This window comes from Coenobita brevimanus, chromosome 78 (assembly GCF_032717465.1).
Source record: "Coenobita brevimanus isolate Jiangsu-jjx chromosome 78, ASM3271746v2, whole genome shotgun sequence".
Lineage (NCBI taxonomy): Eukaryota > Metazoa > Arthropoda > Malacostraca > Decapoda > Coenobitidae > Coenobita > Coenobita brevimanus.
Genome location: NC_137031.1, coordinates 2,420,296 through 2,447,764, shown reverse-complemented (window position 1 = coordinate 2,447,764; position 27,469 = coordinate 2,420,296). Strand labels below are relative to the sequence as shown.

At 40.8% G+C, this 27,469-nt stretch overlaps 1 protein-coding gene across 1 annotated transcript; it reads left to right on the top strand.

The window, feature by feature from the left end:
- Positions 1 to 26,620, top strand: LOC145408634 (aldo-keto reductase 1B-like). The gene is made up of 7 exons (XM_080279320.1): positions 1 to 57; positions 1,408 to 1,480; positions 15,782 to 15,949; positions 19,336 to 19,452; positions 20,883 to 20,969; positions 25,817 to 25,933; positions 26,498 to 26,620. Exons 2-7 carry the CDS (start codon positions 1,412 to 1,414, stop codon positions 26,618 to 26,620), a joined length of 681 nt encoding a protein of 226 aa, XP_080135446.1. The 5' UTR covers positions 1 to 57; positions 1,408 to 1,411.
- Positions 26,621 to 27,469: the final 849 nt, after the last annotated feature.

Sequence of the window (27,469 nt, the reverse complement as noted above, 5' to 3'; positions counted from 1 at the left end):
GCTACACGTTGCACCGCTCACATCTCTCACCATCCTCGCCGACCTTCACTAATTAAGGTAATTTTCTGACACTGACAGTTTTATCATTTAAATTTTGTATTTACAGTTCATTGCAAACCCCAAGACGCTGGGAGACGATGAACCTGAAGACGAAGCAGGAATGAGAGCAATAACAAGGTGATACAGACTCATACTTGATGAAATTGTTGTTATACTTGTTTCAACTATGGGAACATAATGTAAATGACTGGGAGATAAAGTCAAAACAAGAGGAAAAGCAGCAAATTATATGGTAGAACAACACGTACAGAACAAAAATATAATAAATATTTCTGAAAATCGTAAACATAGGACAACAGAAATAATGAAATGCAATAGCATAAAGTAGGACAACATGAACGGAACAAATTTTTAGTCATGAAGATGTGAAAAAAAAAAAAAATGCCATGGATTCAGGGTCTAAGGATCTAGGACAGGGGGTAATCATTAAAATAATCATAGTGCAATATACTGCTTCCTTCAAGTGCCTCTACACAGAGTGACAAGCCAAATGTTTTCCTCTAACCTCACAAATCATTTACTACGTTGGGTGGTAGCCATATAACTAAATGACATCTGATGATCACGTGGGTAACCCGATGGAACTCGAAAGAATGTACATCTGAGGGATGGTTAAAGTTTACGAGTATTGCTTACAAATGCCACTGAGGGGTTGGTGAGGCTGGAAACCCTCGCCTTAAACATCAGGACTATGGAGAGTTGCCCCGGACTTCAACGTTCTTGATCTGACAAAAAAGGAATGGATGACGGATTGATAGAGGGTTATTATAATATTATGAAGATAAGTTTTTCAGCTTTCTGAAGTACCTGGAACCCTAAGAGTTGGCCTTGTCAAACCAGTGACGTAAAGTTTTAATAAATTGTTGCCTGACGCCTATTTTACTCGCTTTGGTGGAAACGTCATTTAGCGAATGAGTAATGAAAAATATGTGTGAAACTCCTCCAGTTCGAGAAGCATTTCAGAAGCTGGATACATACTTCTCAAGATATGAAAAATAACTTTTAAAAAATACGAAAGTGATGAACTAACATGACATCATTTAAGTGGCAGTCGAGTATAATATAAATATTTCATAACTTAATAAATTTCACAGCCTAATCTGCTCATAGCCGACTGTATTTCATACTCCTATTATCTTGCCTATTATGTAAACTAAACTCTTCCGTAAATGAATATATTTTGTAAATTAATCTATATCATACATTGATATCATCATTACTGTCCGATCCCATATTCCCACCCAAAAGATAGAGTGAGTATACAGACAAATTCATCTACATTACCTATTCCCGCTCACAATGTAATTCACTTCTGGAACTAACGTTGTTGTGGGTGACTCGTTTCAGAAACATGGCTGACAGATGGGTAACTCTTAATTCTGGCCACAAGATGCCACTGCTGGGCCTGGGTTGCTGGCTGGTGAGTACATTCTGTACACAGATGAATCATATCTCTCTCTCACTATATATATATATATATATATATATATATATATATATATATATATGTGTGTGTGTGTGTGTGTGTGTGTGTGTATGTATGTATGTGTGTGTGTGTGTGTGTGTGTGTGTGTGTGTGTGTGTGTGTGTGTGTATGTATGTATGTATGTATCTAGAAACACACACACACACACACACACACACACACATACACTATATATATATATATATATATATATATATATATATATATATATATATATATATATGTGTGTGTGTGTGTGTGTGTGTGTGTGTTACAGTAGGTGGGGGCGCCCATAATCCACTCACTCAATGTAGAGTGATGCCATATGGGCTCTACACTGAGTGACAAGCCAAATGGTTTCCTGTACCCAGGAAACCATTTACTATGCTAGGTGGTAACCATATAACCGGGGTTTCTGGCAGGGTTAAGTGTCTCCCAGATTCCCCTATCCAAAATCACTAAATCATGGCAGTCGTTTCAGAGAGACTCGGAGGGCCCAATACCTGCCCAGGGCCCCAACCAAATGGGCAGACTCGTGTGGCCATGTGGAATGTGAGAGGTGTGAATGAGGAGAGCAAGAGGGTGGAAGTGGTGAATGTGTTCAAGAGTGCGAGATATGCTGTGATGGCATTGTGTGAAACGAAGATGAAAGGGTGCGAAGCGGAGGAGTGGGAGGGTGTGAAATGTGTAAGATCGGGAATGAATGGGAGGGGAAGATACAAGGAAGGAGTTGCCTTGTTGATGAATGAGGTGTGGCAGAGTGAAATGAAAGACTACAATTGCATCAGCTCGAGGTATATGTACGTCAACTTCAAGTTTGAGAAGGTGAAAGTGACAGTGATTGTAGCGTATGCACCGTGTGAGGATAGGAGAGAGAGAGAGAGAGAGAGAGAGAGAGAGAAAGAAAGACAGGTTTTGGGATGAGCTGGGTGAAGTAGTGGGAGAAATGCCCAGGAGCTATAAAGTGATCGTGATGGAGGATATGAACAGAAGAGTAGGCACTGGTCCAGAGGATGACAAAATGGGTTGTTATGGAGTACCAGGAGAAAATGATAATGGGAATCAACTAAAGGATATGTGTCAGGAGAGGAGGTTGTACGTTTGTAATTCGTATTTCGAACACAAAGATGCACATAAATACACATGGTATAGAGGAAACGGGGATCGCATTGAAAGAAGCCTGATTGATTACGTGCTCGTAGAGAGGTCGATGATGGGAATGGTTGCTGATACGAGGGCTGTGAGAGGACGATGTGGAGGTCTGTCAGATCATATGATTGTGGTATGCAAGATCAAGCTTAGAGGAGTGAGGTGGATCAAGAGAGAGAGGAGCAGTCAGGGTGAAAGGCTGGAAGTTAAGAAGCTGAGGATCAAAGAAGTGGCAGATGATTACAGGACAAAAGTAGAAGACAAGTTACATTCAGTGAACTGGAATGAATTGGACTTGGACAGCCTGTGGAATGCATATAGGGATTGCTTAGTTAGAATGCTAAAGAGGTGTGTGGTGTGGCAAGAGTATCAACAAAAAAGACGGGTACGGCATGGTGGGATGAGGAGGTTAAGAGAGCAGTGGAGGAAAAGAACAAGAAGTGGCTAAAGTGGTTACAGGATAGGAGTTCAGTTGAAATAAGAACTGAGTATATTGAGAGCAAGAAGCACGTAAAGGGACTAGTGAAGAGGAAAAAGAAGGAAGTACATGATGATCTGGGAAGAAAAATGAATGCGAACTACCCTGATAATAGGAAGTTATTCTGGAAAGAGGTCCGGAAATGAAGAAGTGAAAGGGGAAAGAAATGTGATAGTGTAAAGGATGCAGGTGGTAGGTTACCAACCCATGGAGATGAATTAAGGACAAGATGGAAAGTATTTTGAAAGTGTGATGAATCGGAATAGAGAGAACACAGCGGCTGTAAACATGATTGGTATTGGGGGTGTGCAGAGAAAGAATGCAGTGCCAGGAGACGTGATACTCGCACGGGTGAAGAGCGCTGTGAAACGGCTGAAAAATAGGAAAGCAGCTGGGGTTGATGAGGTGTATGCAGAGATGCTTAAGTGCAGTGGAGAGAGTGGAATGAAGTGCTTGTTGGAGATATGTAAGAAGGCATGGATGAGTGAAACTGTGCCTGCAGAGTGGAAAAAGGCTGTGATTGTACCACTGTACAAAAATAAAGGTAAGCGAAGTGAGCGCAAGAATTATCGCGGCATAAGTTTACTGAGTGTGGTAGGGAAGGTATATGGAAGAATTATTATAGAGAAAGTAAGAGAGATATCAGAAGTCCTAGTGAGTGATGAACAGGGTGGCTTTAGGAATGGCAGAGGATGTGTGGATCAAGTATTTGCAGTGAGACAGATAGCACAGAAGGCTTGTGAGAAGGACCATAAGGTGTTTATGGCATTCATGGTTCTGGAAAAAGCATACGACAAAGTAGCCAGAGAAAGATTGTGGAAAGTTTTGTGCATATATGGTGTAGATGGTAAGCTACTAGGTGCTGTCAAGAGTATTTATGATGGTACCGAAGCATGTGTAAGGGTTAATGGGTATCTAAGTAAATGGTTCACAATCGGTGTGGGCGTGCGACAAGGTTGTGTGATATCCCCATGGTTGTTCAATATATATATATATATATATATATATATATATATATATATATATATATATATATATATATATATATATATATATCTATCTATCTCTCTATCTATATATATATATATATATATATATACTGTATATATATATATATATATATATATATATATATCTATCTATATATATATATATATATATATATATATATATATATATATATATATATATATATATATATATATATATATATACTATATATATATATATATATATATATATATATATATATATATATATATATATATATATATATATATATATATATATATATATATATATATATATATATATATATATATATATATATATATATATATATATATATATATATATATATATATATATATATATATATATATATATATATATATATATATATATATATATATATATATATATATATATATATATATATATATGGAGTGATGAGAGAAGTGAAAACACGAGTAATGGAGAGAGGGATGGCGTTGGTAATGAAAGGTGATGGGTGGAATATCTCAAATTTGTTGTATGCTGATGATGCAGTACTGCTTGCAAGTACCGGACAGGAACTTGGTAGGTTAGTGCCGAGTTTTGTTGATGTCATGAGCGTCGTGCCTTGAAAGTAAATGTAGAGAAGAGTTAAGTGATGGTTATTGAGAAAGAAGGTGACTCCCAGTGTGATGTCACAGTGAATGGAGAGAGACTGGAATTGGTGAGAGTTCAAATACTTGGGTACAGTGATAGAAAAGCAAGGAAAATGTGCAAAGGAGTTGAAAGTAGAGTGACACAAGGAAGAAAACTAGCTGGTGCAATGAAGGCCTTGATAAGAAACAGAGGCTTGAGTGTTGCAGCTGCTCGAGGCTTACATGAGGGAGTGTTAGTGCCAGCTCTAACTAATGGGTGTGAGACTATGGTGTGGCATGAAAATGAAAAATCAAGAGTAAGAGCAGTGGAGATGGGACTGTTGTGGAATGTATGTGGAGTACAGATTGATTGATTGATTGATTGAAAGTAATTAAAATCTAGCGGCGCAACTGCCAGGGTCATATGCCGCCGGACGACAAAGTAAAAGACACGGCAAAATGAAAAGAGCATATTCAAATTTAAGTTAATATCTTTTAGTACGAATAAAACACTGAAAATAATAAAAGAATAGTTTATAAAATACCAATTACTTATAAAAGTGACAGGAGGCCCGCCTCCTGAAGAAAACTAAAAACATCACTAAAATCGCTAGAGGCTTCACCAAGCATCGAGGACAAACAATAGGCATTATCTGCCCCCTTATGTCTATGGAGGAAACTTTGACGTGGGTCCCCCAGACTCGGACACTCGACCAGCAAGTGACGGACAGTAAGGGGAACAAGGCAGTCATCACAGTACGGTTGAGATTCACCATACATGAGGAACCCATGTGTAAGCCGCGAATGTCCAATGCGAAGCCTAGCAAGAGCCACCTCCAATCGCCGAGACATAGAGGGAAGAACCCTTGGCACAACCACTCTCTGAAAGATTTCTTTTAGTTTATTGTGAGAAGCAACATCCCACTGTCTCTGCCAACACGTACGAATTGCGTACCGCAAGTAAGGTGTTACATCAGAAGCAGGAAGTGGTAGTCGGTTGGTGGCTGTTGAGAAGATGCAGCTTTAGTTGAAGTATCTGCCCTCTCATTGCCCACCACACCAACATGTGCAGCGACCCAACAGAAGTCTACACGGCGGCCACAACGGCCAAGAAGAAAAAGCCACTCTATAATTGATAAAACCAATGGATGGGATGCATTAAAAGACCCCAGTGCAGACAAAGCACTACGCGAGTCACTAAAAATCACAAAAAAGGACTGGGGGAGAGTAAAAATAATTTTAACAGCATATAATATTGCGATCAGTTCCGCCGTATACACTGAAGTAATGCCAGGAAGGCTACCGCCCCTACTAAAGGATGGGAAGGCAACACCAAATCCTACTCCAGTATCAGTCTTAGACCCGTCAGTATAGACGGGGACAGAACCCTCATGAATGGAGGCATGTTCTAAAAAGAGAGAGAGAGGGACACCTGAGAGGGAAGTGAGCCCTTTTTTTCAACAACGGACCTAGAAAAGGTCACGCGAGGGAGCAGCCAAGAACCCACCCTTGGGATCCGATGTGGACAAATTGCCAGTCTCGGAACAGAGAGGGCTAACATAACAGACTTGACCCTATAACCAAATAGCTTTGGGAAATTAGGACGGGTGTCAAAAACAGAAGATCAAGAATCCTGGGAGACAGTGGCACAAGAAATTGAGTGTGGAATGCGATGAAGACGATACCAACACCTCATCATTAGCAACTGGAGCCGCAAATCCAAGGGGAGTACACCAGCATCCACCAACAAACTTGGAATCGGGGATGATCTGAATGCCCCGGTTGCCAGACGCACACCAGCATGATGCACAGAATTTAACAACAATTGGAGACGGGCATCTGTTGCAGAGGAGTAGACCTCACACCCATATTCAAGTTTAGGAAGAATAAGAGACCTATGCAAGAGGAGGAGGGTCTGACGGTCAGCACCCCAAGAGGTATGAGCAAAAACCCTCAAAAGACTCAAAGCTTTAAGACAAGCCGCCTTAACAGAACGAATATGAGGAACCCAGGTTAGTCGTCTATCAAACAAAAGACCCAGAAACCGCGTCCCTTCCCCACAGGATATTCTCCTACCATAGAGATACAAGTCAGGGTCAGGGTGAACCCCTCGAAGACGACAAAAATGCATAGCCACTGTCTTTGTAGAAGAAAAATGGAAACCGCGAGTTTCCGCCCAGTCAGAAATTCGATTGAGAGCCAGCTGCAACTTCCTCTCTATCAGAGACATTCTAGACGCGGTGAAGGAAATCGAGAGGTCACCGACATACAGTGTTCCTCATACACCATCAGGAAGTACACTAATGACACTGTTAATGGCTACAGCGAACAGAGTAACACTAAGGATACTCCCCTGTGGTACTCCATCTTCTCGTGCTCGGGCATTAGAAAGCACTCCTCCCACTCGCACCCTTAAAATTCGGTTAGATATAAACTGTTGAATAAAAATAGGCAAGCGTCCACGAAGACCAAACTCATGAAGAGAGAGTAAAATACCATGACGCCAGGCAGTGTCATATGCCTTCTCCAGATCAAAGAAGACCGTGACCTGGTGTTGGTTAGTGAAGAAAGGCTCAGTGACAAGATTCCAAGAACAGTAGTGCATCAGAGGTAGATCGCATTTTTCGAAAACCATACTGGGCTTGGGATAAGAAGTCACCTCTCTCTAAAAACCACACAAGCCTAACATTGACCATCTTTTCCAAAACTTTACATATACAAGACGTCAAAGAAATAGGCCGATAATTCGTCGCCTGTAGGTGGTCTTTACCTGGTTTGGGGATGGGGATAACTACAGCAACACCCCAGCAAGTTGGAAACTCCCCAGAACACCAGATCTTATTAAACAGTGAAAGCAAAAACGACAGAGACTCATCAGACAGATGGCATAAAAAGGCATAAGGAATATTATCATAACCAGGAGAGGAATCATGGCACTGCGACAGAGCCGCCTGGAGTTCAGAAACTGAAAATGGAACATTGTAAGCCTCTCCTCCAGCAGAGGCAAAACTGACACCACGAGACTCTAGGCGCTGACGGTGGCAAGCCAGAGGCGTAGCTGCATCCTTCTTTGACACACTGGCAAAATGATCAGCAAGCAACTCTGCAACAGCAAATGGATCAGCCACAGTTGCACCTGCTGCAGATAAAACAGGAGGGGAGGGAACAGTAAATTTTCCTGAAATTTTCCTTACCCGGTTCCACACCTGGGTGATGGAAGTCATCGAATTGATGGAGGATGTGGAGTACAGAGGGTGGATAGGATACGAAAGAGTGAGATTCATGAAAGGTGTGGAGTGAGGAAGTCGGTGGACACCTGAATCGAAGAGAGTGTCCTGAGATAGTATGGTCATGTGGAGAGAATGGATAACAATAGAGTGGTGAAAAAGGTCTACCTGAGCGAATTTGAAGGAGGGAGGAGACGAGGTAGGCCAAGGAGAAGGTGGAGGGATATGGTGGATGAGTGTCTGAGGAAGAGACGTTTGGAAGTCGGTGAGGCTAGGGAACTGACAAGAGATCGAGCTGGCTGGATGAATGTTGTGAGGAGTAATGCATGATCAGGGATTTTGGCACCCCTTGTGAGCATGGCAGCGTCCGGACTGACTCAACCGGATACGTTTGTGTGAAGCTGCAGCATATGGTGAATGTTTTTTGTCTTATCCGGTAGAGCCAGGATTCCGGGGGCTTGAACGATGAGTGAATGGAAGTGTGGCCTATTTGGATTGGGCAAATTTGTGCTTTCTAGACATTGCTACTCCTCACCCTTCCCTTGGGTGGGAAAGGAACTCCAGATGATGATGATATATATATATATATATATATATATATATATATATATATATATATATATATATATATATATATATATATATACAGTATATATATACAGTATATATATATATATATATATATATATATATATATATATATATATATATATATTTTCATGTGCTCGACTCTGGGTATAGGCCTCACAGCCTGCTCTCAAGGCCCAGTAGTCCTCCTACATATCATACACCACTATATATATATATATATATATATATATATATATATATATATATATATATATATATATATATATATATATATATATATATATATATATATATATATGCGCCATTACTGCTGTGTTACGGTAAAAAACAAACATAAAGTAATCGGATCACTATAAAATAGATGATGTTCGTTGATGTATCTACGTTAGTTTTACTCAGGGTCATCTTTAGCCCTACTTTGAGACTTTCTCTGTTTAGGTCATTTATTATTTCGTTCACTGTCTCTGCTGTTTCTGAGATTAGGACAATGTATTCTAAAAATCTTAAATCGTTTAGGCTTTCTACATCTATGTTCACTCCTTTGTTCTTTCAATCAAGCTTTCTGAAAATACTTTCTAGCCATGCTATAAATACTTTTCGTGAAATTGTAAATCCCTGACGCACGCCTTTCTCAGTCTTAAGTTTGTCCGAGTCTTTATGTAATGTTACTGTAACAGTTATCTCTTTACGTATGTTTTCGTGCAGTTTTATGATGTCCTCAACTACAACTTGTTCCCACAATGAAATTATAATTGCTATGTTCTTCGCTAAGTTGATAGCCTTTTCGTAGTCAACAAAACCTGAGCACAGTGATTTATTATATTCTGTAGTTTTCTCAAATAGGCTAGCTGATTCATTGTGTGTAGATAACCAGTAGTCTATTACCCACTTCGGAATCCTGTCTTCTCACGAGGTTGGTTTTCTTTCAGTTTTGTAATTCTGTTCGCAAAGACTTCATTGAAGAGTTTGTAAATAGCTGGTAATAAGCTAATGTGTCGATTCTTACTAAGATCTTTTGAGTCACCTATCTTGTAAAGCAAAATATCTATTGCATTACACCATGTTTGGGAGTTTTTTTCTTTATACACTGAATAAATATGTGGCCAAGCCTGTCCTGTACTTGTACTCCTGCATTCGACAGTCAAACTGCTATTGTTCTATCTGCTCGTGGAGCCTTCCCTCTGTTCATACTTTTCAGAGCAATGTTTACTCCATCTGGTGTTACCTCTGGCATTTCACTTGCGTCAGCTGAAAAATTAGCTGTTGGTACTATTGTCTTTGATGCACACAGTTCTTTGTAATTTTTTTCAGCTCTCTTCACCAACCTATCTCTGCATTTAATGACTTCAGCGTTTTTGTCTTTCCTTAATGAAATTTGTTACATCCCTATTGCCATTTTACTTCAGACCTTTTTCAGACTTTTTTTTTCTTTTTTGATGGTTTCTTTGACGTGATCCAAGTTTCTCTTTCTTTTTTTCTTCACCCTGTCTCTTGTTTATAATTTTATTCATTTCCACTCTTTGTAGTTAATTTTTCTTTGTTTTCAGTTTCATTTCTTTTTTTCTTTTTTTTCCCATGAACTCACGTCATTTTTGAATACTTGTTGGCTCTTGCTGTATTAGTTTTTCCTACTACCTCCATGCCTTTTTTAGTATATCATTCAGCTTACCAATGTTACGTTCACAGTAACGCAGAGCCTGAAATCTGATTGTTATTTTTTAACTGAAAGGCTGCTTTATTTTCGCTTACTTTTAATGGTCATATCGTTTTATTTTTAATCAGCTCCTTTCTTTCTCTTCTGGAATTGAATCTGGCTGTACAACCCACCATTCTGTGGTCACTTCCTGTATATTAACTCTTGATGACCGTGAAATTTATGAATGTGTTATTCTTATCTGCTATAATGAGGTCGATTTCACTTTTTGTTTCTCCACTTAGACTTCTCCAGGTCCATTTTCTCCCTGTCTTTTGTGAAAGAATGTGTTCATCATTCTCATGTTATACACTGTAGCAAATTTACCACAGTTTCACCTCCGTCATTCCTTTCTTATACAGTACTCTGAATTTCCCCATACATGCTTTTCCTTTTTTCGATTTCCCAACTATTGCATTAAAGTCCCCCATGAGTATAGTATATGTGGTGTTTTCTTCTTCCATAGTATGGAAGATGTCGTCATAGGATGTTTCTATTTCTGCATCTGATATTAAAGAAATTGGTGCATATACTTGTATTACTTTCAGGGTGAATGTTTTGCCTAGTCTTATTCCAGTCCATGCTACTCTGTAAGAAACACTGCTGAATTTAACAATGTTAGCCACAAGATTTATGTTAATGAGAAATCACACTACTCTTTCAATCTGCTTTCCTCTGTAGTAAGATAAGTGGTTGGTATCTTCGAGCTGAATTAATTTTTCTTCTTTTCTGTTGATCTCATTCAGACCTATAATATCCCAACAAATATTTTCTAATTCAGTCTTTAAGGTATCAAGTTTGTGATCTTCTGCGAGACTTCATACAGTGTACATGTAAATCTTCATGGATTCCAGTTTGTTTAATGTTCTGGTCTCTTATTTGCCAAGACAACGCCTACTCACTCTCAGTGGCACACTGCCTGTAAGCCCAGGATGCAGAGCGGTTGAACCTTTAGTAGACGATGATCCAAATGGGACTACCGTAATATCTTTAACAGTAGAATTCATGTTTGGTTTGATGTACTGTGGCAAATAATCCAACCTCCCTGCAAGAGTTTCTGGTGAGATGTAATATTTGTGCCACCTTATTCAGTATATTCGGTGGAGCCCTGCGTATCTCACTGGGGGCCCATGGTCAACACTGTCAAAGACGGTACCTCGAACATCTGCAAGGCCTTCCCCTATCCACCACCCGGGGAAGCACCAGGTAGCAGTGGGAACCTACCCCTGGTACACACACACACACACACACACACACACCGCTCGCTGGTGCAGTGGTAACGTTCTCGCTTGCCAACTGGTGGACGGGAGTTCGCGCCTCGCTCAGGTTGCGAAAAGTTTCACTGACGAAGTGGGTGGTTACTGTCCCCCTTGAGCAAGGGGACGGGTGTGTGCGTGTGTGAAGGTCATAGCCTTGCCCTTAGATCGGACACTATGAGCTCTCAGCTCCCTTCCGGGAGGGTAAAAGCTGACGATCACGACCATCAAGTGATCCTGACCGACCCGGTGAATTACACACACACACACATATATATATATATATATATATATATATATATATATATATATATATATATATAGAGAGAGAGAGAGAGAGAGAGAGAGAGAGAATAGCCTGTCTTGTAGTGGTACTGCTGATGCAAACTGACAGATAAACGGCAAGACAGATAATGCTCCGACCTCACAGTAATCACTTTTAATTACACAAGAACTTATCAACAAGCCTTCAGGTTCAAGTGTTTATCATTCTATTTATTCTCCTCTGATTATTTTTTGATACAAAGAAATATTTGTTTATTCTTTTAGTGCTACGATCTCTTCCTTCGCTTTCGTCTTGCTTTTGTCCTTGCCTTCGCCCTTTACGTCATGTTCCTTCTCCTAGCCATTTATCGTTCTATTTTTTCATTCTTCCTTCTCGTTTTTGTCCATATCAACTCTCTCTCTCTCTCTCTCTCTCTCTCTCTCTCTCTCTCTCTCTCTCTCTCTCTCTCTCTCTCTCTCTCTCTCTCTCTCTCTCCTCTTCGCCTCTCATTCAATAAGTGTAAAAAGTGTTAAGACATCTGCACTGCATTCATCACAGTTTATTAATACTCTTTCTCTATACTCATTTCAAAGCCAAAGGTGGCTGTTTTGTATACATACACAACGACTTATCTTGCTCTCGTGTTCCTGAACTTGATTCTTCTGAATTCTCCACACTCTGGCTTCGGCTTTCCTGTCATTCTCTGACTAAATATATCTGTGCTGTTTACTTATCCCCTAATTCTACTGACTATCAAAAATTCTTCGACTATCTTACTTCTACGATGGAACACATTCTGTCCATTTCTCCTTTCTCTGAAATCTCCATTCTTGGAGATTTCAATGTTCACCACCACCTTTGGCTCTCCTCTCCTTTCACGGATCCACCCGGTGAACAAGCCTACATCTTTTCTATCCTTAATGACCTAGAGCAGCTTGTACAGCACCCTACCCGTATCCCTGACCGCCTTGGAGAGAGCTCCAACATACTTGACCTCTTCCTCACAACTAATCCTTCTGCTTACTCTGTTAATCTTTTCTCTCCGTTGGGCTCCCCCGATCACAACCTTATTACCTTAACCTGTCCTATCACTCCGGTACGGCCTGTGGACCCTCCAGGGAAACGTTGTCTGTGGCATTTTGGAGCCGCGAACTGGGAGGCCCTCAGGCAGTACTTCTTTGATTTTCCCTGGAATGATTATTGCTTCCATGGCCGTGAGCCATCTGAGTGTGCCTTGCGCATTACAGAGGTTATTCTCTCGGGCATGGAAGCATACATTCCTTTCTCATATCCTTTGACTAACGCAAGAAAGCCTTGGTTTAATCACGCTTCTTCTAATGCCGTCCGCAACAAGGAGAGGGCCTACAAAAGGTACTGAAGCCAACCCACCCCTGAATCACATCATCTTTACGTTTCTGCCCGGAATCGTGCTAAGTCTGTTCTTCGCTCTACTAAAAATAATTTCATCCATACTAAATGCTCTCAACTCTCCAACTCGAATTCTTCCCGCTCCTTCTGGCACCTTGCCAAAAATCTTTCTAACAACTTTACCTCATCATCCTTCCCTCCTTTTTTCTACTCTGATGGTTCTGTAGCTATTTCTACTGATAAAGCAGATCTCTTCACACAGACTTTCTCCTCCAATTCCACCTTAGACGATTCCGGTGCTGTTCCTCCATCACTTCTCCCCTCCGACTTCCTCATGGCTGACATTAAAATTTCTTCAGTTGATGTATTTTCTGCCATCACTGGCCTCAGTACTAACAAGGCATATGGGCCTGATGGGGTCCCTCCTGTTGTTCTCAATAACTGTGCTTCTGTGCTTACACCCTGCCTAGGCAAACTCTTTCGCCTTTGTCTGTCAACTTGTACCTTTCCTTCTTGCTGGAAGTTTGCTCTCATTCAGCCAGTCCCAAAGAAGGGTGACCACTCCCAACCCTCCAACTATCGTCCAATTGCTTTAACGTCCTGTATTTCAAAAGTTTTCGAGTCAATTCTTAATAGAAAAATTTTAAGGCATCTTTCCTATCACAACCTTCTTTCCGATCATCAGTATGGGTTCCGTCAGGGACGCTCCACTGGCGATCTTCTCACCTACCTTTCAGACTCCTGGTCATCCTCCTTTCGGGACTTTGGCGAAAGCTTTGCCATTGCACTTGACATCTCAAAGGCTTTCGATCGAGTCTGGAATAAATCTTTAATTTCCAAACTGCCCTCCTACGGTTTCTATCCTTCTATCTGTGCCTTCATCACTAGCTTCCTTTCTGGTCGTTCTATAGCCGCTGTTGTAGACGGCCATCGTTCTTCTCCTAGATCTATCAACAATGGTGTTCCTCAGGGCTCTGTCCTATCACCAACTCTCTTCCTTTTATTCCTCAATGATCTTCTAAGCTGTACATCTAACCCTATCCACTCATACGCTGATGACTCCACCCTTCACCTTTCCATTCGGTTCCCACAACGCCCATCTCAACAGTTACTTCAAGAAACAAGGGATGAGGCTATGGCACACCTAATGTCTGACTTGGCTCGTATCTCTGACTGGGATAAAAATAATATGGTTGTCTTTAATGCATCTAAGACTCAGTTCTTACACCTATCAACCCGACAAAATCTTCCACAGGTATACCCATTAATGTTTAATAATATTCAGCTTAATCCTGCATCATCCTTGAACATGCTTGGGGTCTCATTTACTCGGGACTTATCTTGGAAAGATCATATTACATCTCTTGTAAAATCTGCTTCCAAGAGATTGGGTGTGCTAAACCGACTCCGCTCTTTCTTTACCCCTGCACAATTGTTGACTCTATACAGGGGTATTATCCGCCCCTGTGTGGAGTACAACTCTCATGTGTGGGGAGGCTCCCCACATACAGCTCTTCTCAATAGGGTGGAGTCAAAGGCTTTTCGTCTCATTAACTCTCCTCCTCTTACTGACTCCCTTCAACCTCTGTCTCTTCGCCGCACTGTTGCATCTTTATCTCTTTTCTATCGCTACTTTAATGGTCACTGCTCCTCTGAACTGTCTGCTTGCATTCCTCCACCTCTACGACGGGCGCGTAGCACCCGTCTGGCAACAAACTCTCATCCCTTTTCTGTCCAACTCTCTAATGCAAGAGTTAACCGTTACTCCCAGTCTTTCATTTATGCAACAGGTCAGCTCTGGAACTGTCTCCCTCTATCTGTATTTCCTGCTGCCTATGATCTCCAGTCTTTCAAACGCAGTGTGTCCAGGCATCTCAAAATGATCGGATCTTGAATTTGGCTCTCTATTGTATTTTGTTTTTCTCTTGGAGGGAACTGTTACTGCGGGCTCATGGCCTTTGGTTCCTTCTTCCTCGCAAAAAAAAAAAAAAAAACATGGAGGCGATCACGCAAATGAGTTATGTGTTTATCGCTACTTCTTCTTCTCTTTCTCTTTCTCTCATAAGAAGATTATAGAAAAATTATTGAATGGAACTACACTAAATTTAGCTATTATAGGAACAGGTGATTAGATTTTGACTGAAAAAATATCGTAGGTCACAGGTCACGGGCAAGGTCATTTCAGTATTATTTAAGTTTTGATTATTCTTCGTTAACTTATTATTATTTTTATTATTATTATTATTAATATTATTTATCACAAAGGCTCCCAATTCTCGTCCGTTTGAAAGATGCAGGCCGATGTTCGCCGCATTCTCTCATCATTTTATCACTGCCATGTTTTCCCCATCTCCCTTCACTCACAGACTGCCCCATGTCAGCTAAAACTCCCTTCCCCACCACCCCCACACTGAATTCCTTGAGATATTGGTCAGCGTGAAATCGGCGCATTGAGAGAGAGAGAGAGAGAGAGAGATGCCAGTTTTATTGACATTATATTCCTTCATCCTTTCCAAAGTTAATTCTCCCTAATTTCCCCTCCCCACCCTTCTCCTCTAAGACACCTACAACCTAATATCCCCTCCCTGTCTCACCCCGCAGACTGAGCCGGATGAGATCCAGGCCAGCGTGGAGGCGGCGCTGGAGGCCGGGTATCGCCACATCGACACCGCCTCCTCCTACATGAACGAGGAGGGCGTGGGTGCCGGCATTAAGGCGTACCTGCAGAAGACCAAGAAGGACAGGAAGGATATTTTTGTGGTTACCAAGGTACCGTATCTATTGCCTTATTTCTAACCCGCATACTACCGTGTTCCTGGTGGTATCGCAGGCTGTACACCCTTCCTTACCGATTTATTTCGTGTTTTAAGCCACAAAAAATTCCCAGGAGTGTGTGTGTGTGTGTGTGTGTGTGTGTGTGTGTGCGTGTGTGTGTGTGTGTATGATTCATATAAAAATATGTATATCAATATCACACAGGAAGATAAACTAAATCGTTACAGAAATGGTGCTAGGAAATCTCCAAAGTCACTCTAAATGCCGCTATAAAGCTGCTGACGTGTTATTTTCTTTGCTATTTGTTGACTATACTGCTCAGCTTGAGAAAGGCTTATTATACAGCAGGAGGTAAGGAAGGACTCTGGTTCATAAAGTCTCTCCTAAATGAAATAAAGCCTTTGCACACAGCAAAAATTAGAGATGGTATTAGGCCATCAGAGAGCAAGAGTTACTGTTGTGATGGTGGCGCCAGGCTCATCTGAAACATGAACTCGGTGGGTTGCTGATGACAGCTGTCCTGCAATCCACAACCTTCCATTGGAGATAGGGAGGAAGTGGGTCCGCCTGGTTATATCGGTACCACCACGTGAAGGCGTCCAGCACCAGTGTAGGGCTTAATCACATAAACATAATCGAGATAAAACATGCCAATTATTTTGAGTTATACTTCCAAGGCTTTGAACCTTGCACTGGTGGAATACGGCCTCCAACTGCACATAGTGATGCACCGTACCTGATAAACACCTCACCAGCTGATAACCACCTCTCCAGCTGATAACCACCTCACCAGCTGATAACAACCTCTCCAGCTGATAACCACCTCTCCAGCTGATAACCACCTCACCAGCTGATAACCACCTCACCAGCTGATAACCACCTCACCAGCTGATAACCACCTCACCAGCTGATAACCACCTCTCAGGCTGATAACTACCTCACCAGCTGATAACCTTTCCGACTGATAAAAAACCTCATCAACCCCCAGTGACAATAACGCTGACTCTAACCCCACCACATACTGTAACTGATAATATGCCACATCCACAGTATGATTTCTAAAGATTCCAGTCCATCCCTATTCCCATTACATATTAACACTGATATACGCCACACTCGTCACGTGATTGTTAAAGGGTGCGACTTGTCCGATGTGGCTCCAACCCCGACATGTATTATGCCCGATATAACCCACACACCCATAATGATGGCTGATATTTCCAGAGGCCAGAGGTATAAGGTCTAGTGGGTTAGGGTGCACCTTTAACGCCTTCAGTACTGTGATCTAACTGCGGATATATTCTTGCTGCTCTCGGATGCTTTAATGAGGATTCGAGGGACTTTCTCTAAACGAAGGAGTGCTATATAGCAATCACTACTCATTGCACTGATTTAGAGCCCCCATAATTTGAATAAAATTATACCGCATGAAGTTTGTAGTAGTAGTAGCAGTAGCAGCAGCAGCAGCAGCAATAGTAGTAGTAGTAGCAGCAGCAGCAGCAGCAGCAGCAGCAGCAGTAGTAGTAGTAGTAGTAGTAGCAGCAGTAGTAGTAGTAGTAGCAACAGCAGCAGCAGCAGCAGCAGCAGCAGTAGTAGTAGTAGTAGTAGTAGTAGTAGTGGTAACAGTAGTAGCAGTAGTAAGAGTAGTAGTAGTAGAAGTTGTTGTTCTTCTTTTTGTTGTGGTTGTTGCAGTAGTAGTAGTTGTTGTAGTGGTAGTAGTAGTAGTAGTAGTAGTGGTAGTAGTAGTAATAGTAGTAGTAGTAGTAGTAGTAGTAATAGCAGCAGTAGCAGTGGTACTAGTTGTAGTATTAATGGTAGTAGTAGCTGTTGTAGTAACACAGTTGTATAGTAGTAGTAGTAGTAATACTAGTAGTAGTTGTTGTTGTGGTGGTTGTAGTAGTAGTAGTAACAGTAGTTGTACTAGTACAATAGTAGTAGTAGTAGTAGTAGTAGCAATAGTAGCAGCAGTAGCAGTGGTACTAGTTGTAGTATTAGTGGTAGTAGTAGCTGTTGTAGTAACACAGTTGTATAATAGTAGTAGTAGTTGTTGTGGTTGTAGTAGTAGTAGTAGTAGTGGTAACAGTAGCTGTAGCAGTACAATAGTAGCAGTAGTAGTAGTAGTAACAGTAGCTGTAGTAGTACAATAGTAGTAGTAGTAGTAGTAGTAGTAGCAGTAGTAGTAGAATAGTAGCAGCAGTAGTAATGGTACTAGTTGTAATATTAGTGGTAGTAGTAGCTGTTGTAGTAACAAAGCTGTATAATAGTAGTAGTAGTAGTAACAGTAGCTGTAGTAGTACAATAGTAGCAGTAGTAGTAGTAACAGTAGCTGTAGTAGTACAATAGTAGCAGTAGTAATAGTAGTAGTACTGTAGAATCATCAGCCCCACCCCCTCTCCTGCCACCATGAAAGTGGAAGGTCATGGACTTGAAGCTACGACTTCAGAAAGGGAGCGGAGCTTGAAAAGAAGAATGTCTACGCATGGTATACTGTAACAGTAGTCGTAGTCGTAGTCGTAGTAGTAGTAGTAGTAGTAGTAGTTCCAATCCCAGGGTCATTTGAACGTTATCCTGGTGACTTCAGTTTGAGTGTCCTCCTCCAAGTAAGCATCCTTCTTTGGAGGGATGCGGGGGAGTTGAGAGACGTTTTTATAACCGAACAGCGGTGTAGATCTGTTATATCAGTGTCATCACGAGAAGGTGCCCCACTCCAGTGCCAGAGGAGGGAGTAAGAATAAAATACAAACATGTTTAATCGATGTGAAATGGTTAACAAAAGGATGGCGAATTGAACAACATCAAGAGACCATCTACTGAAGACAGGAACTGCATCCTCCCCTATAAGGTTACACGCCTCCACCAGGGTCTATAATTCGGAACAACACCCTACCACGTCCAACACGAGACAACACCCTACCACCTCCAACACTGATGTCCACTGTTTCCAAATGCATTTATTTATCTATCTATCTTTTGGGGAAGGCGGTGGCTTAATCGGTAGAGAGGTGGCCTGCAGGCCTACCGGACCCAGGTTCAAATCCCCGCTGGGGTAGGGAACAGTTTAGGGATTTGAATTTCATTAAATCAGACTTTACTGATCTACCATAAGACCCCCCGACATGTCGTAAAAATACCTCCGCTAATACCAATACACCAGTCCTGTATGAGACAGCCCTAACATGTATTCAATATGGACGGTGGGTGTTAGCGCCGAAGTGGTGACATGTAGGGGTGTATGGTATGTAGGAGGACTACTGGGCCTTGATAGCAGGCTATGAAGCCTATGCGCAGAGTCGGACACATTAAAAAATATATTTTTATTTATTTATCTAGCCAAGTCTTACACATCTGCTTATCTCAATACTTAATTCTTCCTTCTGCAGCTGCCGCCCAATGGCATGTACCCGGAGAAGGTGGAGTTACACCTCAGGAAGTCCCTCAAAAAGCTCGGCCTCACATACGTCGACCTTTACCTCATTCACATTCCAGTCGGAATGAAGGTGAGAGAGAGAGAGAGAGAGACTCACAGAACCTCAGATGAAGCTAAGTTCACTAATCTTTCTCTCCGTTTTAATGAAAGTCTGTTTCTTTATGTCTGTCTATCCATCTGTCTGTCTATCTATCGATCTATCTGTCGATCTGCCTGACTGTCTGTCTGTCTATCCATACATCTATCTATCAATAACTATGTCTCTATGTATATTTCAGTGACAAGTTCTCTTGAAGACAATTTTGACTGCCACCTTGTAAAGGAATGCTGGAATTTTTTGATTATCTGTTTCAATATCCTTTCTTCCTTCTTATATTATGGATGCATGTGGGCTTTATAGTATAATTTTATGCGCTGGTCATGTTGGTTGGGTCTCTTCTCATTTCCCTGGTACAATTTTCCTAACTACTTGTATGCTGTTTAATTAATACCCTGGTTGAATGGTCCATTATTGACAAGTACCTGTGCAGCCCATTAAGTTTCCTGATGGGTGGTATTCAAGTACTCGAGTGGCTGAGGACCATCCTGATGCAGACCGTGATGGTGGAGTCCTTGTATTGTTGGAGGCACTAATTCTTTCTAGTTAGGCATAGTCCTAGGTTGGTTGGATTCACTTGACACTGGTGTGTAATCTGGTAAGACTTTGTTGGACAAGCACATCTAGAAAGGGAAGCTTGCCCTCTCTCTCTTATTCATTAAGGAAATTTAGCCGTGAAAACTCTTTGTAATTGATCTCTCAATGTCGCCACCATTTCTTTACTATTAAATTTGACAAAGATCTTGCCGAAGTCACTGGCATATGTGGCATCTATCTATCAATCTATATATCTCTTTATCTCTCTCTCTATCTATCTATCTATCTATCTGTCTATCTATCTATATACTGCATGTGTGTGTGTGTGTGTGTGTGTGTGTGTGTGTGTGTGTGTGTGTGTGTGTGTGTGTGTGTGTGTGTGTGTGTGTGTGTGTAAGGAATCGTATGCGTATGGAGACTTGTATTTGAATTTCCCTGTCATTCCTGACTGTACAGTTAGGAAAAACGCTCGTCTAATATTTCACCCCTTGTACTCAGTTTTGGTCGCTGGCCATTATTTCCATGCTGAGAGAGGCGTGGAATGTCTTCTGACCATAAATTGTTTTCTTTGGTTGGATGCATCATAAAGGAAAATCAAAGACAAGCCTTAATTTCAAAGCAGACGCAGTGAAATAGCGAAATTTTGTCTCAGACCGCACATCCTTTCTTCATTTATACCTGCCTTTCCTTCACGTATAGTTTTTCTACATATTTTCTGTTCTCTTTCTTGCAGACATAGCTCTTTGGCATTTGGTTACTTGCAACATATGAAATTATTCCTCTTTGTCAGCTATGCCTATCTCTTCCATACGTGCTTTTTGTTTCCACATATATTTCTTTCCATATTTTTTTTTTTGTACTTACAGAGCAAGGACGACGAAGACTTCCTGCCAATGGATGAGAACCAGAAATTTATTGTGGACTACGGCACTGACCATATCGCTATCTGGAAGGTCAGTACGAGAGAGAGAGAGAGAGAGAGGGAGTCATTACTACCTCCATCCATATCATTAGCGCTGTCTTACTTTTTGTCTTCATGATTTTCGTTTTTCTTACTTCCTTATAATCTTCATAATCTTTTCGTTGTATTATAAATTATTTTGGTACGTCCGCAGCGCCCCTTGCTTATCGATATGTTCGTTACTCTATACCGCAGCATTCTCTGGTGTGTTATTGATGTTATACTCTGTTCACTTTGCCTTAACCAGAAATTCCCATCCTTCCATCTTGATTCCTGAGATGTAAAACGAGAATAACACTAGAATATGATGCGAGTCACGAAGAGTACAACAGAGAGGATGTGGAGCTACATTATTATCTTTTTCCGCCACCGAGCTACGTGAAATAAGCCGCAAAAGAATGAAAAGTAGGGCCAAGTTACAGTGCACGGTGTATAGTATTTTGGAATTAAAGTGATATAGATAGATTACGCAACAGTGTTAACTGGTACTGTACGAAATAAATTGTCGTCACGTGGTGACACCGATATGACCAGGTGGCTCAGCTGCCTGGCCACAAACAGCTCTCACTTCCCTCCCTATCCCTCAAAAGGATGATGGTGGACTGCAGATGAAGGTTAACTTAAGCTTATAGTCCTCTGGTTGCCTGGGGATGCAACTGCTACTGCTACTACTACTACTACTACTGCTACTACTACTACTACTACTACTACTACTACTACTACTACTACTACTACTACTACTACTACTATTACTATTTTAATAATCATAATCCTCATCATCATAATCATCACAGTCTTCATCACCTTTAGCTTCATCACTTGCCGAATTTATAAACGCTCTAATTCAACATTATGCTTAAGATTCCATGAGTTTACGTTTGTCTTTGCTCAAATGGAGACTAAACACTTTATACTCATAATAAAATGAATATTAATGAGACAAATTAGGGTTATTGAAACTGTTACGTGCCTTGGAAAATTGTTCATTATAGAAATAGGTTAGGATCCTTTACTATACAACCCCAGATTATTTAAGGCCAGGAGGCCGATATACTTGTCCGGCAACTCTTTATATGACAGAAAAAACGCGATATCTTCTTGAGGGCTTGACGTGCTAGGTAAACATGTAATCTATCAAGTGTGATGGAAAGTCCTGGGGCAAGGCCAAAGCAAGCAGTTTTTTATTATTACTGAAGAGCTGATAAGAGATAAATATGTCAGATAGCTTCTCTGTCAGTGGGTGATGCAGATAAGGCCTGATACTACTGTAGGTTCATCTGTTATATACTCGTAAAAAGTGGTCTTAAAAGTGATAGTGACTCTGGACCTTCGAGTTTTCCATCGATAATGTATTTTTTCCGTTAATTTATATTGCTTGTTTTTTTTTTGTTTTTTTGACATACTTGACTCCATCTCTTACGGGGTTTAGGATTTGCGATGGTAGTGATGATTTACAGGTATCCTTGCTTTGCATGAGAAATCAGTTGATGATAATTTATACAGATACTTCGACCTTAAAGTGATACTTATGATCTGGATGATGATGATGGGGATGAATTTTATCGTCTTAATAATTACAGCCTACCTCAGATGTGTGGTATATATATATTTATCCCCATCATAATTGTCATCCTTGCGATACGTTAGGAATGTCCTTTGATCTTACGCTGCCAAGATCATTAATGCAATCAGTAGTCAGTATCTTATGTGGGAGTTACGACTGTATCGTTGATGATGATGCATGTGCGGTTGAGGACGTAAGTACTGATCCACTTCATGACGATAAATAACAGCAGTTAACAATGACTTCAAAGACCAAGTTGTGCGACTTAGGGTGCTCAACATAATTTTTAGAATATTATGTAAGAGTACAAAAGAAAGTAAACAGCAACAGACCTATTGGTTCTTTAGGGGCTGTTTATAACGGGATAGGTTATTACAGACGTAACTTACTGGTTCTTTGGGGGCTGTTTATAACGGGATAGGTTATAACAAACGTCACTTTTCTTTGTCAAAGACAATGATAATAAAACAGGAAAGCTCAACCCACCAAACCCACCAGCAGAGACTGACATGAACTAGTTAGCAAGAATACCATGCAACACTGAAAAGCTGTCATGGAACATTCTTGGGTAAGGATGAAGCGATATCATAGTCGATGCTGTTTAACCTGCAAGGGAAACATACCTAGTCAACTTAAGGATGATGTTGTTCTACATTTAATGCTACGTCCTCCATCTTTTGAACTGCATGACATCTTAATTCATAAATGTATGAATCAGAAGTGAACAGCAAGGCTGGGGATTAGAAGACAAATGCGCGTATCTAGGGTTTTTTTTCAATGTTAGTACTGAATCACTGTTAACAACATAAGGAGGCAACTTCTTCTCTATATTTATAATTCTATTGAAAATGTGCTCAGCTTCGTGTGGTAAGAATGCTTGCCAACGATTTTATGTTCATCGCCTATAGTATAATTCGTCAAATTCGACCGATTTACCGTGATGCACTTTTCAGTAGTCATATTATTATGTCCCGTGATGATTTTGTGTACATGAATTAAATCCCCTCGTAGTCGGGCTTAGGTAAACAGATTCATCTCTTCCAATCGTTCCTCATATGGTTTATTTTTCAATCATGGTATCATTTTTGTAACACTTTAGTGTACTCTTTCAGGGTTTTCCATATCAATTTTTATTAATATTGTGACCAGAACTGGACGCAATACTTTACGTGTAGGTGTACTAATTAATTATACAAGGTGAGGATGATATTTTCTGATTTATGTGGATGCTCTGCCTCTGAATCCAGTCAGTTTGTTGGCGTTTTTAACAGCCTCTGTTCACTGTTCTCTTGCTTTCAGATCACATATTATAACTTCAAAGTCTTTTTCCATGGTTTACTCTCACAAGCTGAACATTATTTATGCTATAACTGGCCTTTACGTTTTTCCTGACACTGTTTAGAACCTTACGTTTAATGATTTGAAGAGTACCATAAGTGCTCCAATAACAACTGGAGAGACATTAGAGTTTGGAAATGTACATATGACTTTGCAATTTATTTGTTGTTATTATTACTCATTATTATTATTATTATTGTTATTATTATTATTGTTATTATTATTATTATTATTATTATTATTATTATTATTATTATTATTGTTCTTACGTGGGTAGGTGGGCGCTCACCATCCACTCAGTCGATGTAGTGCTGCTTCTTTCCTTCATTCTTTCACCTTCCTTCTGCCTATGGGTGACTTTACACTGAGTGACAAGCCAAATGGTTTCCTGTACATCAAGAAACCATTTACTACGCTGGGTGGTAACCATATAAGCAAATTACTGCGCCTAGTGGTTGAGTGGGTAATTAAGACGCACCAGTCGGATTGAGCCGGTGAAGGTTTATATCCATGGGGTGGTTGGGGTTTACTGCTTACATAATGCCACTCAGGGATGAGTGAAGCTGGTCTCTCTCATCTTAAATGTCAGGACCAACTTACCTAACCCGGGCTCTTCCGCTCCTCATGAGGCAACATTGGACTGGATGATGGATGGATAGATGGTTACTATTACCATTACTATTATTAGTAGTAGTAGTAGTATTAGTATTATTAGTATTATCATTATTATTATTATTATTATTGTAATTATTATTATTACGATCACCATCGTCATCATCATCATCATGATCATCATCATTGTTATTATTATTATTATTTTTATTATTATTACCATTATCATCACCATCACCATGACTACTATTTTATCTACCTATCTATTGCCAGACGCCTCAATCCCGTTCGGAGTGGCCACAAGCAAATCGCCTCCACGTCGCCCTGTCCCCCGCCATTTCACTACCCTGCTCCCAACTCACACCCCCTCTCTCATATACCTCTCCACCCCATCCCTCCATCTCATCCTCGGCCTCCCCCTCCCTTTCCCTACCCCCTCCACCTCACTCACATACACTCTCTTCGTCAGTCTTTCACCCTCCATCCTCTCCACATGGCCAAACCACCTCAGTGTGTTCCTCATAACGCTTCCTGTCACATCCACATCCACACCACAACGCTCCTTTATATCCTCATTTGTCAGCCTGTCTCTCCTTGTGACTCCACAGGTTCCTCTTAAATAACTCATTTCCACGGCTCTCACTCTTGACTTGTGTCCTTCCAACAACGTCCAAGCTTCACTTCCATACGTTAGAGTTGGTATCACAATACTGTCATGTAGTAACTTTTTCACTTCCATGCTCACTTCCCTGTTTCTTATCACTGCTTTCAAGGAACCAGCAACCTTTCTTCCCTGCTGTACCCTTTCAAGCACTTCACCCTCCAAACCTCCATCCTTACTCATCAGACTACCCAAGTACTTAAACGTACTCACATTTTCCAATTCCTCACCATCCAACCTCACTGAACATTCACTGACTTCACCTCTCTCAAAGACCATCACTTTACTCTTCCCTTTTTCACCTTTAGATTCCGTTTCTTACACACTCTCCCAAATTCATCCACCAAGCCTTGCAGGTCCCCTTCGTCTTCACTCAACAACACAGTATCATCTGCAAACAACAGTACAGGGAGTTTCCAAACACTATCCTCTCTCACCAGGGCCACTCCAACATCCACTGCCCTACCTTGTACCTCTTTTATTACCCCAACCATGTACAGATTGAACAACCATGGAGACATGACATCCCTGTTTCAACCCAACCTTCAAAGAGAAAAATTCAATCAGTTCACCATCCACACGCACTGCAGCCTTAGCACCAGCATACTATTATTTTAAATTATTATTATTATTATTATTATTATTATTTCTTTTTCTTGAGCAGGAGATGGAGAGGATGGTTAAGATAGGCCTGGCCAAATCCATCGGTGTGTCTAACTTCAGTGTGCCACAGATGAGGAGGATCTGCGCCATCGCCAAAATACCACCAGCCACCAACCAGGTCAGCTGCACCAAATATACATAGTTACTCTCAAATAAGAATTTACTATCACGAGCTAAACTTCGCCAACCCTTCCCTGCCAACCGTGTCTCCTGCATTTCACTCCGAGTATCCTTCCTTCTTATGTTCCTCTGTTGTGTCCTTTATATATTCATCATAAATGTACTTCATACATCATCTTACATCTCCACAGTCGGCAGAAAGTGTCAGCAATTTATTGATCTTGAATGTAGTGTAGAAAGCTGGACAAGTATCATACTGTCTGTTTCACATTCAGCATAATTATGTCTATCACTTTCCTTCCTAACTGCATCTTATCAAAAACACCTATGAGCAAATAAACGTGCCAAGTCTCTTACATCATAAGAATATTAGCCAGCGAGGGAAGTGAGAAGCAGAAGAGGTAAAACATTAAGCAAAGTAAAACTGTTTGGACACGACATATCAAAACAGATTATGAAAAACTAAGAAGTTATAGGATTGCAGGGAATAAACGGATATTCTTTAGACCTTGGACAATATGACCCATCGCACTGACTAGCGTTCGTCTCCGTGTCGTTGCAGGTTGAGATGCACGTGTATCTGCAACAAAAGGAGCTGCATGAGTTCTGCAAGGCTCACAACATCTTTATCACAGCTTACAGTCCACTGGGGTCACCCGGCAGAACAAAGTTCATGGGCCCGTGAGTTAAATGTCCACAATCACAGACAAGAATATTGATCCACTCTTTAGACTCCGGATCACCTCTAACGGTCAGGACACGAAGATATCAACACACTACATAACAGCTAGTGACATATATGTTGTTAATATGTAATATAGAGATTTGAGGAAAGTCGTGCCTAAATTCGAGAGAAACAGCGGTAGAAATTCTCTATCTAGAATCTCCACTGCTCTTTCCTCCAGCTCTCTCGAATTTAGGCACGACTTTCCTCAAATCTCTATATTACTTATTAACCGCATATATGTCACTAGCTATTACGTAGTGTGTTATGATATTTTAGTGTCCTGACAGAACTGTCACCCTGTCCTTCTGTCACTCACTAACATTTTTCGGACACGAGATATATACTTCATTCTCATAGACATTAACTTTAACGAAGCCTCATCTTATGTCCCTCAGAGTCCTGTTCCTTGTCTATAGACTTCAGCAACTTTGACGAGGCCCACTAACGATCCATGAAACTCCCTCTGCCATCTCGTATTTCTGTACATGTGGGAAAACATACTACATAACTGAATATTTCAAGGAGTTTTTTGGCTCCGAGGATCATATTTCTGGGTTTCAGAAGTTAATGTTCAGTACCTTGTCACCTCCGTCAACAAAAGAGTTATAGACAGATTTTAGTGAAATTTTGTGGGTATGTGGGTCATGGGCCAATGAAGAGCTTATTAATTTTGGCGGTGATGTGAGTTCTTTGCTATAGGTATTGGCGGAGGTATGCTGTCTTTGAGTGTTGTGTAGTTAATTATTGTGAAGAAGTAAATCGGTACTTACGTCCACAACTGCACAGTCAAAGAAACAACGATCTTCC

Excerpts from the sequence above, each read along its gene's own strand:
- LOC145408634 (XM_080279320.1), top strand. The coding sequence starts at position 1,412 with ATGGCTGACAGATGGGTAACTCTTAATTCTGGCCACAAGATGCCACTG. Across the intron at positions 20,970-25,816 it reads ACCATATCGCTATCTGGAAG|GAGATGGAGAGGATGGTTAA; the intron begins GTCAGTACGAGA and ends TTTCTTGAGCAG. Across the intron at positions 25,934-26,497 it reads TACCACCAGCCACCAACCAG|GTTGAGATGCACGTGTATCT; the intron begins GTCAGCTGCACC and ends GTGTCGTTGCAG.